General features: G+C 39.9%; 1 protein-coding gene and 1 pseudogene across 1 annotated transcript; both read right to left on the bottom strand.

Moving 5' to 3' along the window:
• Nucleotides 1-307: 307 nt before the first annotated feature.
• Nucleotides 308-13,843, bottom strand: part of LOC117517896 — a 30,634-nt pseudogene continuing 17,098 nt past the window's right edge.
• On the bottom strand, nucleotides 10,132-12,277 carry LOC117516802 (ladderlectin-like). Its single transcript, XM_034177659.1, has 7 exons — nucleotides 11,811-12,277; nucleotides 11,700-11,732; nucleotides 11,572-11,616; nucleotides 11,390-11,481; nucleotides 11,023-11,148; nucleotides 10,464-10,563; nucleotides 10,132-10,231 (listed from the first exon to the last, which is right to left on the bottom strand). Exons 1-7 carry the CDS (start codon nucleotides 11,866-11,868, stop codon nucleotides 10,161-10,163), a joined length of 525 nt encoding a protein of 174 aa, XP_034033550.1. The 5' UTR covers nucleotides 11,869-12,277; the 3' UTR covers nucleotides 10,132-10,160.

Below are 13,843 nucleotides of genomic sequence, written 5' to 3'. Positions count from 1 at the left end.
AAAGTGAATGTGAGTTCATCCCAAGGTCCTCTATTAGAGATCAGCCTTCACCACTTCACTCACAAGGTGCCCCAGGACCACACCAGTCCACTCCAGCTACCCAAGCTCCACCAACCATTTCCAGCGCAACTATAATCCCACCTGTCTTGACTAGCCTCCCAGCAGTACAAGTCCAACCAGCTCCGCAAGTGAGTGTTCCCAAAACTTCCCAAGCAAGTTCCCAAAGCCCTAAATAACTCATTTTTAATCTTTATTTTATATATTGCCACTTTCATCATCTTTTCAATGAAAAACTACAGACTTTATAAACAAAGTCGACTTTATTTTACACAGTTCAGAATCACAAACACGTCTTTGTATAAACACTTTCATAGTTTTCGTTTTTAATCATCAAAAAGATTCTCCAAAGGTTTGACTTGACAAACTTCACAGTAGAAAAGAAGCCAAAGATGATTTTTCTCCAGTAAACAGTGGATAGAAGTCACATGACTTAAAGCTGGTGCGAGAAACTGATCTTGAGTCAGACGTTAACAACCGAACGGGTTCTTGGCGCAGATGAAGCTCTGAGTAGAATAGCAGTTGGTGTTACCACCATTAGCTGAAAAACAAAAGTCAAAGTTTGAATCTGTCAATGTTTCAGAGTAAAAAATCATCAAGAAAAATGTTTCTGTGGTCAACAAATGAATATTGATTCATAATGTTTCACTTGGAGTTTCGTTGTTGATATTCGACACATTACAGACGGTTTGATTCATTTCCAACTGAATCATGGTTCAAAGCTTCAACATACAAACTCTTCTGATAAAGATGTGAAGACAGAAAATGGACTTACAGGTGGAGCGCAGGAAGGTACAGGCGGCGTTGGTGATAGAGGACGAACTAAACCAGGTCGTGTAGTAAAAACCCTGACAGTCGATCCACTATCCACTTGTTCTGAAAGACAAACCAGAGCTCATGAGACCCTCCTTTGATTCACGCTTCCAACTTTGACTGATATCTTTATGGCCACGGTGGGGTTTGAACCCCAGACTGCTCGGACTTTAGACCAAGACTCTACCAGCTCAACTGAAGGGGAATTCCCCCCTGAGACGAACCAGCAGGAACATCTTTTCAATTTAGATCAGAAGTCGGAAACACAGACTCAGAATTACCGACTTCCCATTTACAACGCAGCATAAAGTCCTGATTCATCGAATCTCTTTTTTCATCCCTGATGGTGTCAGTGCCTGTAGGTGGCACTGTGCTTTGTTCAGACCTGCAGGTTGAAGCCTCCCAGCCAGGCGATGGTCCTCTGGTGGCCCTGTGTCATCTGCTGCAGGAAGATGTACTCTCTGCCGTTCTGCACTGACGCCAGCTGGCCGCCCAGGGTACTGCAGTGCTCCTGGAGGACAGAGGAAGCAACACAACACACACTTTTTGGTCAACATTTCTGGAAACAGACCTTCTGGAGTTTCTTGGAATGACTTCCTTCCTGACTTTTCAAAATAAAAGAAACAAAAGGTCAACAGACGCAAATGTAAGTTCTTTATTTTATTTTCATCAAAATGTAATTTCTCTTATGAATAATCAGTTGAGTCCTTGTCACACATTTGAGCAGATTGTGTCACCATCTAGTGGCTGATGTGAACATTTCAGGGTTTCTTGCGCTTTTATAATTTGACACAATTCAGTAAAAAAGTATTTTATAAAAGTCAGAAAGGTGTCATTTTTAACATTCATTAATTAATTCTTATTATATTTTTTGGCATTTTTGAACATATTTGTGTTTTTGAAGTTTCATGCAGGTTGAAATGAGCTCACCAGTTTTTCATTTATAGATCATCAGTCTGGAGGAAACCAAGACCATCATGGGCTCTTTACTAACATCTGGAAAGATTTACTTCAAACACAACAACAATAATAATGATAATAAGTGAATATTATTATTATTATTATTATTATTATTATTATTATTATTATTATTATTATTAATAATAATAATAAGTTAAAAATAACAATATGCAAATAATAATAATAGTAATAATAATAATAATATCAACAACAACAATAATAATATTAATAATAATAAAAAATAATAATAATAACAATATCAACAACAACAATAATAAGTTAATGATAATAATAAGTTAATAATAATAATAATAATCAGTTAATAATAATAATAATAATAATAATAAAATGTTGCTCTGATTGTCTAATTGCGTCAAATTAATTCTGATTGTGTCCAGGTTGTGGAACACTGGATCAGCACTTGACCCTGACAGGAATCCTGCAGAGGTCACCAGAGGTCAGCATTTGACTTGAGTAAAAGGTCATGACCTTGTCCCTCTGCGTGTGTTTGGTCTTACAGGAACACAGCAGCTCTGATCATCAGCGTCACTCACAGCTGATGGGACGTCGTCATAAAAGGTCTGACCGTGGACTCAGAGCCGCTGTTTCCCGTCTCAGCTTCCTGCCAGATTACGGTTCTGAGTTACAGAGGAATGCTGGGAAACAGAGCCGACCTTTGACCCACAGATGACATAATACGACGTCACTGGTGATAATCAGACAAACCTATCAATTTATTTAATTGATTCCTTCTTTATGTTCTCTAATGCCATATACCAACACAGTGCAGAGTAGCTACCTAAACTCTGTAAGTGAGATAGAGTATCTCGTCAATAGTTTTACATCCTCATTGAAGACAACTTTGGATGCTGTAGCTCCTCTAAAAAAGAGAGCTTTAAATCAGAAGTGCCTGACTCCGTGGTATAACTCACAAACTCGTAGCTTAAAGCAGATAACCCGTAAGTTGGACAGGAAATGGCGTCTCACTAATTTAGAAGATCTTCACTTAGCCTGGAAAAAGAGTCTGTTGCTCTATAAAAAAGCCCTCCGTAAAGCTAGGACATCTTTCTACTCATCACTAATTGAAGAAAATAAGAACAACCCCAGGTTTCTTTTCAGCACTGTAGCCAGGCTGACAAAGAGTCAGAGCTCTATTGAGCTGAGTATTCCATTAACTTTAACTAGTAATGACTTCATGACTTTCTTTGCTAACAAAATTTTAACTATTAGAGAAAAAATTACTCATAACCATCCCAAAGACGTATCGTTATCTTTGGCTGCTTTCAGTGATGCCGGTATTTGGTTAGACTCTTTCTCTCCGATTGTTCTGTCTGAGTTATTTTCATTAGTTACTTCATCCAAACCATCAACATGTTTATTAGACACCATTCCTACCAGGCTGCTCAAGGAAGCCCTGCCATTATTTAATGCTTCGATCTTAAATATGATCAATCTATCTTTGTTAGTTGGCTATGTACCACAGGCTTTTAAGGTGGCAGTAATTAAACCATTACTTAAAAAGCCATCACTTGACCCAGCTATCTTAGCTAATTATAGGCCAATCTCCAACCTTCCTTTTCTCTCAAAAATTCTTGAAAGGGTAGTTGTAAAACAGCTAACTGATCATCTGCAGAGGAATGGTCTATTTGAAGAGTTTCAGTCAGGTTTTAGAATTCATCATAGTACAGAAACAGCATTAGTGAAGGTTACAAATGATCTTCTTATGGCCTCGGACAGTGGACTCATCTCTGTGCTTGTTCTGTTAGACCTCAGTGCTGCTTTTGATACTGTTGACCATAAAATTTTGTTACAGAGATTAGAGCATGCCATAGGTATTAAAGGCACTGCACTGCGGTGGTTTGAATCATATTTGTCTAATAGATTACAATTTGTTCATGTAAATGGGGAATCTTCTTCACAGACTAAAGTTAATTATGGAGTTCCACAAGGTTCTGTGCTAGGACCAATTTTATTCACTTTATACATGCTTCCCTTAGGCAGTATTATTAGACGGTATTGCTTAAATTTTCATTGTTACGCAGATGATACCCAGCTTTATCTATCCATGAAGCCAGAGGACACACACCAATTAGCTAAACTGCAGGATTGTCTTACAGACATAAAGACATGGATGACCTCTAATTTCCTGCTTTTAAACTCAGATAAAACTGAAGTTATTGTACTTGGCCCCACAAATCTTAGAAACATGGTGTCTAACCAGATCCTTACTGTGGATGGCATTACCCTGACCTCTAGTAATACTGTGAGAAATCTTGGAGTCATTTTTGATCAGGATATGTCATTCAAAGCGCATATTAAACAAATATGTAGGACTGCTTTTTTGCATTTACGCAATATCTCTAAAATCTGAAAGGTCTTGTCTCAGAGTGATGCTGAAAAACTAATTCATGCATTTATTTCCTCTAGGCTGGACTGTTGTAATGCATTATTATCAGGTTGTCCTAAAAGTTCCCTAAAAAGCCTTCAGTTAATTCAAAATGCTGCAGCTAGAGTACTGACGGGGACTAGAAGGAGAGAGCATATCTCACCCATATTGGCCTCTCTTCATTGGCTTCCTGTTAATTCTAGAATAGAATTTAAAATTCTTCTTCTTACTTATAAGGTTTTGAATAATCAGGTCCCATCTTATCTTAGGGACCTCGTAGTACCATATCACCCCAATAGAGCGCTTCGCTCTCAGACTGCAGGCTTACTTGTAGTTCCTAGGGTTTGTAAGAGTAGAATGGGAGGCAGAGCCTTCAGCTTTCAGGCTCCTCTCCTGTGGAACCAGCTCCCAATTCAGATCAGGGAGACAGACACCCTCTCTACTTTTAAGATTAGGCTTAAAACTTTCCTTTTTGCTAAAGCTTATAGTTAGGGCTGGATCAGGTGACCCTGAACCATCCCTTAGTTATGCTGCTATAGACGTAGACTGCTGGGGGGTTCCCATGATGCACTGTTTCTTTCTCTTTTTGCTCTGTATGCACCACTCTGCATTTAATCATTAGTGATCGATCTCTGCTCCCCTCCACAGCATGTCTTTTTCCTGATTCTCTCCCTCAGCCCCAACCAGTCCCAGCAGAAGACTGCCCCTCCCTGAGCCTGGTTCTGCTGGAGGTTTCTTCCTGTTAAAAGGGAGTTTTTCCTTCCCACTGTAGCCAAGTGCTTGCTCACAGGGGGTCGTTTTGACCGTTGGGGTTTTACATAATTATTGTATGGCCTTGCCTTACAATATAAAGCGCCTTGGGGCAACTGTTTGTTGTGATTTGGCGCTATATAAAAAAATTGATTGATTGATTGATTGATATTGTCAAGAGAGAAAACACACACACACACACACACACACACTGTTGTTTGGACATTATAGTGTAAATTCTGAAGAACACATGTTCATAGTCAAGATCAGAATAGAAAGAGCTGATGAAAATATGTTTCTCGATTCCATTCTGGAACAAAACCTGCTGGAAAATTCACATAAACCATGTGAGAGCAAAGATCACAACGTGTTTCTGTTCTGGGCAGGATGAGACATTCTGGACCTCAGATCATTGTGTCCTCTGTCCTGCTCACTAGTTTGACCAAATCTAAGTTACTGTGTGGACGTCTGAGGAAATACCTTCAAAATCACCCGACATCTGCTGTGCACACTCCAAAAACACGAAAACAACAATAAAATCTTCTTCTTCTTCTTCTGGCTGCTCCCATTAGGGGGCGCCACAGCAGATCAGTTGTTTCCATCGCTCCCTTATTGTTAGTGCCACCGTCTCCAAGCCGTCCAACATAGCTGGTCTCACTACTGTCTTGTAAAGTTTCTCTTTCACTGTTGCTGATATTCTTCGCTCACAAATCACTCCTGCCACCTTTCTCCACCCACTCCACACTGCCTGCACTCTCTTCTTCACCTCTCTACCACACTCTCCATTATTTTGGACCGTTCACCCCAAGTATTTAAACTCATCTACTTTCATCACTTCTGCTCCTTATAACTGCACTATTCCACTGGGCTCCCTCTCATTCACACACATGGACTCAGTCTTGCTCCTACTGACTTTCATTCCCCTTCTCTCCAGAGCATATCTCCATCTCTTCAGGCTAGACTCAACCAGCTCTATACTCTCGTTACAGATCACAATGTCATCTGCGTGGTATTCTAAGAGGAACCAGCAGGGAGCCTCAGGCCTTTAAAAGGCTGGATCCACCTCTGGAACGGGGTTGGTGTTGGTGAGCGGGATAAGGGCAGCAGGTGGAATCACTGTGTATAAACTGTAATAAAGTTTGTTGTGTTTTCTAAGAAGCAGCCTTAAAAGGCTGAAAATATCATAGTCCATGGAGACTCTGTCTGATCTCATCAGTCATCCTGTCCATCACTATTACAAACAAGAAAGAGCTCAGAGCTGATCCTTGGTGTAATCCCACCTCCACCTTCAATAAGTCAGTCATTCCTACTGCGCATCTCAGTGCATCCTTGTACATGTCTTGCACTTCCTTCACATACTTCTTTCCGACTCTAGACTCTCTCATACAATACCACAACTCTTCTCTTGGCACCCTGTCATAAGTTTTCTCTGAATCCATGAACATACAATATAACTCCTTCTGGCCTTGTGTATACTTCTCCATCAGTATTCTCTGTGCAAACATTGCATCTGTAGTGCTCGTTCTCAACATAAAACCACCTTGTTGCTCATAGATCTTCACCTGCTTTCTAAGCCTAGCTTCTACTACTCTTTCCCATAACTTCATGATGTGGCTGATCAACTTTATGCCTCTTGAGTTACTGCAGCTCTGCACATCACCCTTGTACTTAAAAATAGGAACCAGCGCACTTCATCTCCACTCCTCAGGCATCCTCTCACTTTACAAGATTTTATTAAACAATCTGGTTAGAAACTCCACTGCCATGTCTCCAAAGCATTTGCATGCCTCCACTGGAATGTCATCTGGACCAACTGCCTTTCCACTCTTCATCCTCTTCCTAGCTGCCCTCACTTCATCCTTACTAATCTCTTGTACTTACTGATTTACTCTCACCACATCATCCAGCCTTTTCTCTCTCATTTTCTTCATTCATCAGCTCCTTAAAATATTCCCTCCACCTTCTCAACACACTCTCACTTGTAAGCACGTTACTATCTGCATCTTTTACCACCCTAACCTGCTGCACATCCTTTCCAGCTCTGTTCCTTTGTCTGGCCAATCGGTACAAGTCCTTTTCTCTATTCACTCTCTTGTCCAGCTCGCTAAATGCCTTTTCCTTATCTTTTGCCACTTCTGTTTTCGCCTTATGTGAAATCTTGTACTCCTGTCTACTTTCTTCATCTCTGCGACTATCCCATTTCTTTTTTTGCCAACCTCTTTCTCCTTATGCTTTCCTGGTAATCTTCGTTCCATCACCAAGTCTCCTTGTCTTCCTTCCACTGTCCAGATGTCACATCCAGTAACTTCCTGTCTGTCTCCCTCACCACATCTGCCGTACTTTTCCAGTTGTCCAAAATTGCTTCCCCTCCATCCAGTGCCTCTCTCATCTGTTCACTTAATTTCACACAACAGTCTTCTTCCTTCAGCTTCCACCATCTGATCCTTTGTTGAGCTCACACTCTCTTCTTCGTCTTCACCTCTAAAGTCATCCTACAAACCACCATCCTATGCTGTCAAGCTACACTCTCCCCTTGTTATGGATTATTCTACTGAGAAGAAAGGATTGGACCCTAAGATGCAGGTAGCCCAAACACAGAAGGGCAAAAACAAAGGTATTCATTAATTCAGTCAGGTGGCAGTGATTCAACGACTCCAATAATCCAATTCCCAAACAATGCAGACAGTGTCTTTTGTGAACGAGACAGAATCTCAACAAATGGACAAGTCCAAAATTCTTCTCTTGATAATGTGACAAACAATCAAAGTGAAACTCCAAGATCCTTCAACAACAAGGTGAACAGACAAAATGTGTGAATCCAAAAAGAAAGACAATTGTCCAAATAAGACAACAATACTGACAAACCCAGGGAAGAAGAGGTGAATGACAGGAAAAAAGCTAACAAGACTCAGCTGGCAAGACATATTCTCAAATTGAGTTATGTAAAAGGGATAGAAGTAAATGAACCACAATGAGGGAGCAAACTGGAGTGACTTAAATACAAAACATAACAAGGGACAGGTGCGGACATAATTACCAGAACAGAGGAGGCATGAGAGAGGACATCAAATAAGTGCACAAAGAAGAGAAAAAATGGACAACTCAAGAAGAACTAAATAAAACCCAATCATGAGAAGCAAATAAAAAACAATAAGCACCTGAAATACATACACAATGTGAATGACTTATGTAACAAATATGTTAAGATAGCAAGATAGGAAACCGTAGATTTACCACCCAGGTTACACTTACACAGAATGTGTAAGTGTAACCTGTAACTATGTGCACATTCCTCCACTCTTATATGTCATCCTGTGCTGCTCCATTTTCCTAAAGTAGATGTTCACCACAGCCATTTCCATCCATTTTGCAAAATCAACGACCATCTGTCCTTCCACATTCCTGTCCTTGATGCCATATCTGCCCATTACTTCCTCATTACCTCTGTTCCCTTCACCAACATGCCTATTGAAGTCCGCTCCTATCACCACTCTTTCATGCTTTGGTTCACTCTCCACCACCTCATCTCACTCGCTCCAGAAATCTTTCTCCTTCATCTTGCAATCTACCTGTGGGGCATATGCACTGATGACATTCATCATCACCCCTTCAATTTCTAACTTCACACTCATCACCCTGTCAGACACTCGCTTAACCTCCAACACACTCTTAACATACTCTTCCTTTTACCCGTGTACTGAATCTTTGCCATTTTTCCAGATAAAGCCTTTTTTTTTAACTCTACCTCCAGTTTCTGTGAGTCTTCATTCTGTGTCCTGCATTCTGTTTGTTCCTGTTACGCATGTTGATTTTTGCCTTGCCTCCACATCTCAGATCCGCCCAGCTGATCAGCAGCACCTGCCAACTGATGCCCACATGGGAGTATAAAAGTCCAGCGTGCCACATGCCCTGGAGCGTCTGGGTTTTTCTTTTGCTGCAGCATGTTTTTAACTTTTTGTTGTATTTTCTTTTCTTTTGTTCTGTTTTGTTAATAATAAAGTGTTATACTTTTTTGAGCACTTTCCACTCGCGCCTTCCTTTCTTTTTTTTGTATCTGTCAGTTGCGTTGCCAGTTACTCACTATGAATCCTGACACCCATCTTCTTGGTTTTTATATTTTAATTAATTTATATCAAGTTGTAGAGATTTGCTTTCAGTTTGAGTTCAAGTAAGATAATTTTATAATTTTTTTTATGTTTTGTATTTGAAATAGCATGAAAATTTTAAAATGTGTGAAGTACCAAGTGTTCCAATCATGTTAGAGGGCACTGTATATGGAAGAGAATGGGTGTGAAATGTTGTTAGAAATGTTAAGGATTGTATATAGTTTGTTAATATATACGAGGTCTGTGAGAAAAGTATCCGACCTTTTTATTTTATGCAAAAAATATATGGATTTGATTCATATGTTTTTACGTCAGCCAAGCTTGAACCTTCATGCGCATGCGTGAGTTTTTCCACGCCTGTCGGTTGCATCATTCACCTGTGGGCAGGCTTTGAGTGAGCACTGGTCCACCCCTCTCGTCGTTTCATTGCGAGGAAATGGCGGAATGATTTGGGCTTTTTTTCCATCAGAATTTTTTCAGAAACTGTTAGAGACAGGCAGGTGGAAACCATTCGAAAAATTTATCTGGCTTTCGGTGAAAATTTTACGGGCTTCACAGAGAATAAGGAGTGTTACTACAGCTTTAAGGACGGCCCACAATGGTGCACGGCTCGCCGCGCTCCGAGCCGCCATCGAGAGGCAGAAACCACCACATCATTTCTAAACAGATGGCTGTGTGGAGCCGGGACCGTCGTGTGCAATTTCTCTGGTTATCACAAGAGCTGGACATCAGCCATTTTCCGGCAGATTTCACTTTTAACAATCAATTCACTTTTTTTTACATGAATTCCTCAGTGACTCATTTTTAATCTTTATTTTATATACTGACACTTTCATCATCTTTTCAATGAAAAACTACAGACTTTATGAACAAAGCTGACTTTATTTTACACAGTTCAAAATCACAAACACGTCTTTGTATAAACACTTTCATAGTTTTTGTTTTTAATCATCAAAAGGATTCTTCAAAGATTTGACTTGACAAACTTCACAGTATAAAAGAAACCGAAGATGATTTTTCTCCAGTAAACAGTGGATAGAAGTCACATGACTTAAAAATGGCGCGAGAAACTGATCTTGAGTCAGACATTAACAACCGAACGGGTTCTTGGCACAGATGAAGCTCTGAGTAGAATAGCAGTTGGTGTTACCACCATTAGCTGAAAAACAAAAGTCAAAGTTTGAATCTGTCAATGTTTCAGAGTAAAAAATCATCAAAAAATGTTTCTGTGGTGAACAAATGAATATTGATTAATAATGTTTCACTTGGAGTTTTGTTGTTGATATTCGACATATTACAGACAGTTTGATTCATTTCCAACTGAATCATGGTTCAAAGCTTCAACATACAAACTCTTCTGATAAAGATGTGAAGACAGAAAATGGACTTACAGGTGGAGCGCAGGAAGGTACAGGCGGCGTTGGTGATAGAGGATGAACTAAACCAGGTCGTGTAGTAAAAACCCTGACGGTCGATCCACATCCACTTGTTCTGAAAGACAAACCAGAGCTCATGAGACCCTCCTTTGATTCACACTTCCAGCTTTGACTCATATCTTTATGACCACGGTGGGGTTTGAACCCCAGACTGCTCGGACTTTAGACCAAGACTCTACCAGCTCAGCTGAAGGGGAATTCCCCCCTGAGACGAACCAGCAGGAACATCTTTTCAATCTGGATTTCACCTTGTTCCATTTTATTTCTGGCTGTAGATCCACAAGTTGGATCCACTTGAGGATCTTGGTGTTGCTGTCAGTCCAGCAGCAGGTCACAAACCTCATGTTTTTTGGAGCAGATGCACGTGAAAGAATTTAGATTAGAAGTCGGAAACACAGACTCAGAATTACCGACTTCCCATTTGCAACGCAGCATAAAGTCCTGATTCATCGAATCTCTTTTTTCCTCCCTGATGGTGTCAGTGCCTGTAGGTGGCGCTGTGCTTTGTTCAGACCTGCAGGTTGAAGCCTCCCAGCCAGGCCATGGTCCTCTGGTGGCCCTGTGTCAGCTGCTGCAGGAAGATGTACTCTCTGCCATTCTGCACTGACGCCAGCTGGCCGCCCAGGGTACTGCAGTGCTCCTGGAGGACAGAGGAAGCAACACAACACTCACTTTTTGGTCAACATTTCTGGAAACAGACCTTCTGGAGTTTCTTGGAATGACTTCCTTCCTGACTTTTCAAAATAAAAGATTCATGTAGCTGAATCTTTGTGCAGATCACGTATCCATCCAGATCATCACCATGGTTACGGCCTGCAGCCGTGGATCCTCATTCTGACAGACTTAACGTGCACATTGAGGTCACGTGACAGTGGTCGTACCTCGGCACTGTACCAGTTCTTGTAACTGTTGACGAACAGGAAGCAGCGAGATCCGTAACTGAACCAGCCAGTCGGGCAGAAGTTCATGAGAACTGCAAAGACGCGGAATCATGATTGTTTTTATTTTTTCAGTGCAGATCAAATTAAAAATGGATGTAAATATAAAAATGTTGGATCTCGACCTGCTGCATCAGGCAATTGATTGGTCGGGGCCTCGGCTGGTGTTTCTGTGGACCAATCAGAGCAGTGCTGATGTCAGATTAATGTTCTTCATTTCCTCGTCTGCATGCATGAAATCAAAAACACTCACCGGCGACCTTCAGGTCTTTATCTTCAGCAGGAGCTGCAGACAAAATCACAACACTGTCACAGTCGTGTCATATTGTATTTGTGCACCGACTGAAGTGTCCAGGAATCAGACCTGCAAAGGCGGCGCCCAGGAGGAGGCAGAGGAAGGCGGCGGTCGTCATGGTGACCATGATGATGTGTTCCTGTGTGGAGGAGATGGAGGCAGGTGTGTCTCAGTGATGATGTCCTCAGGTGTCTCAGTGATGAGTCCAGACTGAGCTGCTGCTCTTTATACACCTGAGCCACGCCCACTCACCTGGATCACGTGACCACACCCACAAACAAACAGCTGAACCTTGAGTTGTGCTGAGAAATGACACGTCACTGTTTTCTCGGCTCTGAGGAGTTTCCTGAGCTCGCTGCTTTGTTGTGTGACCGGATGGTTCAGGGGTCAACACAATTCAAAGGGGACGTGCACCAACATCATCCTGCTTCACCTTCACTCAGCTTTTATGGCTTTTTACTGCTTTATGTTCATTTCTCAGCAGATGGCAGGAATCACGAGTCTTCATTTGTTCCACTGACAGTCACTTTGCAGCCCAACAGACTGGATCAAGAAGAAAAACCCACTGAGACACTTTAGGACACTTTACACAGACAAACACTAAATCATCTGCTCTTCTTGCTGAAATCTTTATTTTCACATTCATAAAAAAAAACAACAAAAAAAACAGTTGTATTAGAGCAGAACGTGAATGTGACACATTGATGTCACAACAAGTGGAAGGAAAAACGTTACTGTAAATAAAAGAAGAACAATCTGTTTAAACGTCATTTTGTCTTCATGGATTCAGACTCATAAATTGTCCAAAAGGTCAACAGACACAAATGTAAGTTCTTTATTTTATTTTCATCAAAATTTAATTTCTCTTATGAATAATCAGTTGAGTTCTTGTCACACATTTGAGCAGATTTTGTCACCATCTAATGGCTGATGTGAACATTTCAGGGTTTCTTGCACTTTACAATTTGACGCAATTCAGTAAAAAAGTCATTTATAAAAGTCAGAAAGGCGTCATTTTTTAACATTCATTAATTAATTCTTATTATATTTATTGGCATGTACAGCTTTGACCTCTTAGTGTTACTGGTTAAAAATTCTATCCTGAGAGTTTTAAGGTTCTTGAGTTTTAAGATATGAAAGTTTGCCAGAAGGACAGAATTTCTCCTGATGAGCTCAACTTATAGTTCTGAATACTTACTACTTTATACTTTGTTTTATTTTAAATAAAATTTTCTCCACATCTAAAGTTACTTTTCACCTCAGTGTGCATGTGTGAAAATAAGTTATTTATAAATGCAGAGAAAAAAGTGCATCTTTTACACACAAAAACCCAACAAATAAATATTATCATCAGTATCATCACTAGTATCATTATTATTATTATCATCATTAATATCATTATTATTATCATTAGTGTCATCATGCACATTATTATTATTATAATTCTTATTCTTTGTAGGATGCTTATTATATTTTTTGGCATGTACAGCTTTGACCTCTTAGTGTTATTGGTTCAAAATTTCTATCCTGAGAGTTTTAAGGTTCTTGAGTTTTAAGATATGAAAGTTTTCCAGAAGGACAGAATTTCTCCTGATGAGCTCAACTTACAGTTCTGAATACTTACTACTTTATACTTTGTTTTATTTGAAATGTTCTCCACATCTAAAGTTAGTTTTCACCTCAGTGTGCATGTGTGAAAATAAATTATTTATAACTGCAGAGAAAAAAGTGCATCTTTTACACACAGAAACCCAACAAAGAAATATCATCATCAATATCACCATCAGTATCATTATTGTTATTATCATCATTAATATTATTATTATTATTAGTATCACCATGCACATTATTATTATAATTCTTATTCTTTGTAGGACGCTGACAAATTCCTGATTAATGATCACCAAATGCTGGGAATCTGTGGGCGTGTCTTCCATCTAAATTGTTCCCATCATCCTTCTGAGTTTTATCTACAAAATTCAATAAATCTTTTTAATCTTCTTTCTATCAAAGAATCAATAAAACTATAAACATGTGAGATTAGTTTGGGATTTATTTCTTTACTTGGAAGTTATAAAACAACTTTTATATCCCAACTTTAA

Source organism: Thalassophryne amazonica, chromosome 9, assembly GCF_902500255.1.
Source record: "Thalassophryne amazonica chromosome 9, fThaAma1.1, whole genome shotgun sequence".
Lineage (NCBI taxonomy): Eukaryota > Metazoa > Chordata > Actinopteri > Batrachoidiformes > Batrachoididae > Thalassophryne > Thalassophryne amazonica.
The sequence above is the reverse complement of the archived record's forward strand: the minus strand, read 5'-3'. Positions and strand labels throughout refer to the sequence as shown.

Excerpts from the sequence above, each read along its gene's own strand:
- LOC117516802 (XM_034177659.1), bottom strand. The coding sequence starts at position 11,868 with ATGGTCACCATGACGACCGCCGCCTTCCTCTGCCTCCTCCTGGGCGCC. Across the intron at positions 11,733-11,810 it reads CCTGGGCGCCGCCTTTGCAG|CTCCTGCTGAAGATAAAGAC; the intron begins GTCTGATTCCTG and ends TTTTGTCTGCAG. Across the intron at positions 11,149-11,389 it reads AGAACTGGTACAGTGCCGAG|GAGCACTGCAGTACCCTGGG; the intron begins GTACGACCACTG and ends TCTGTCCTCCAG.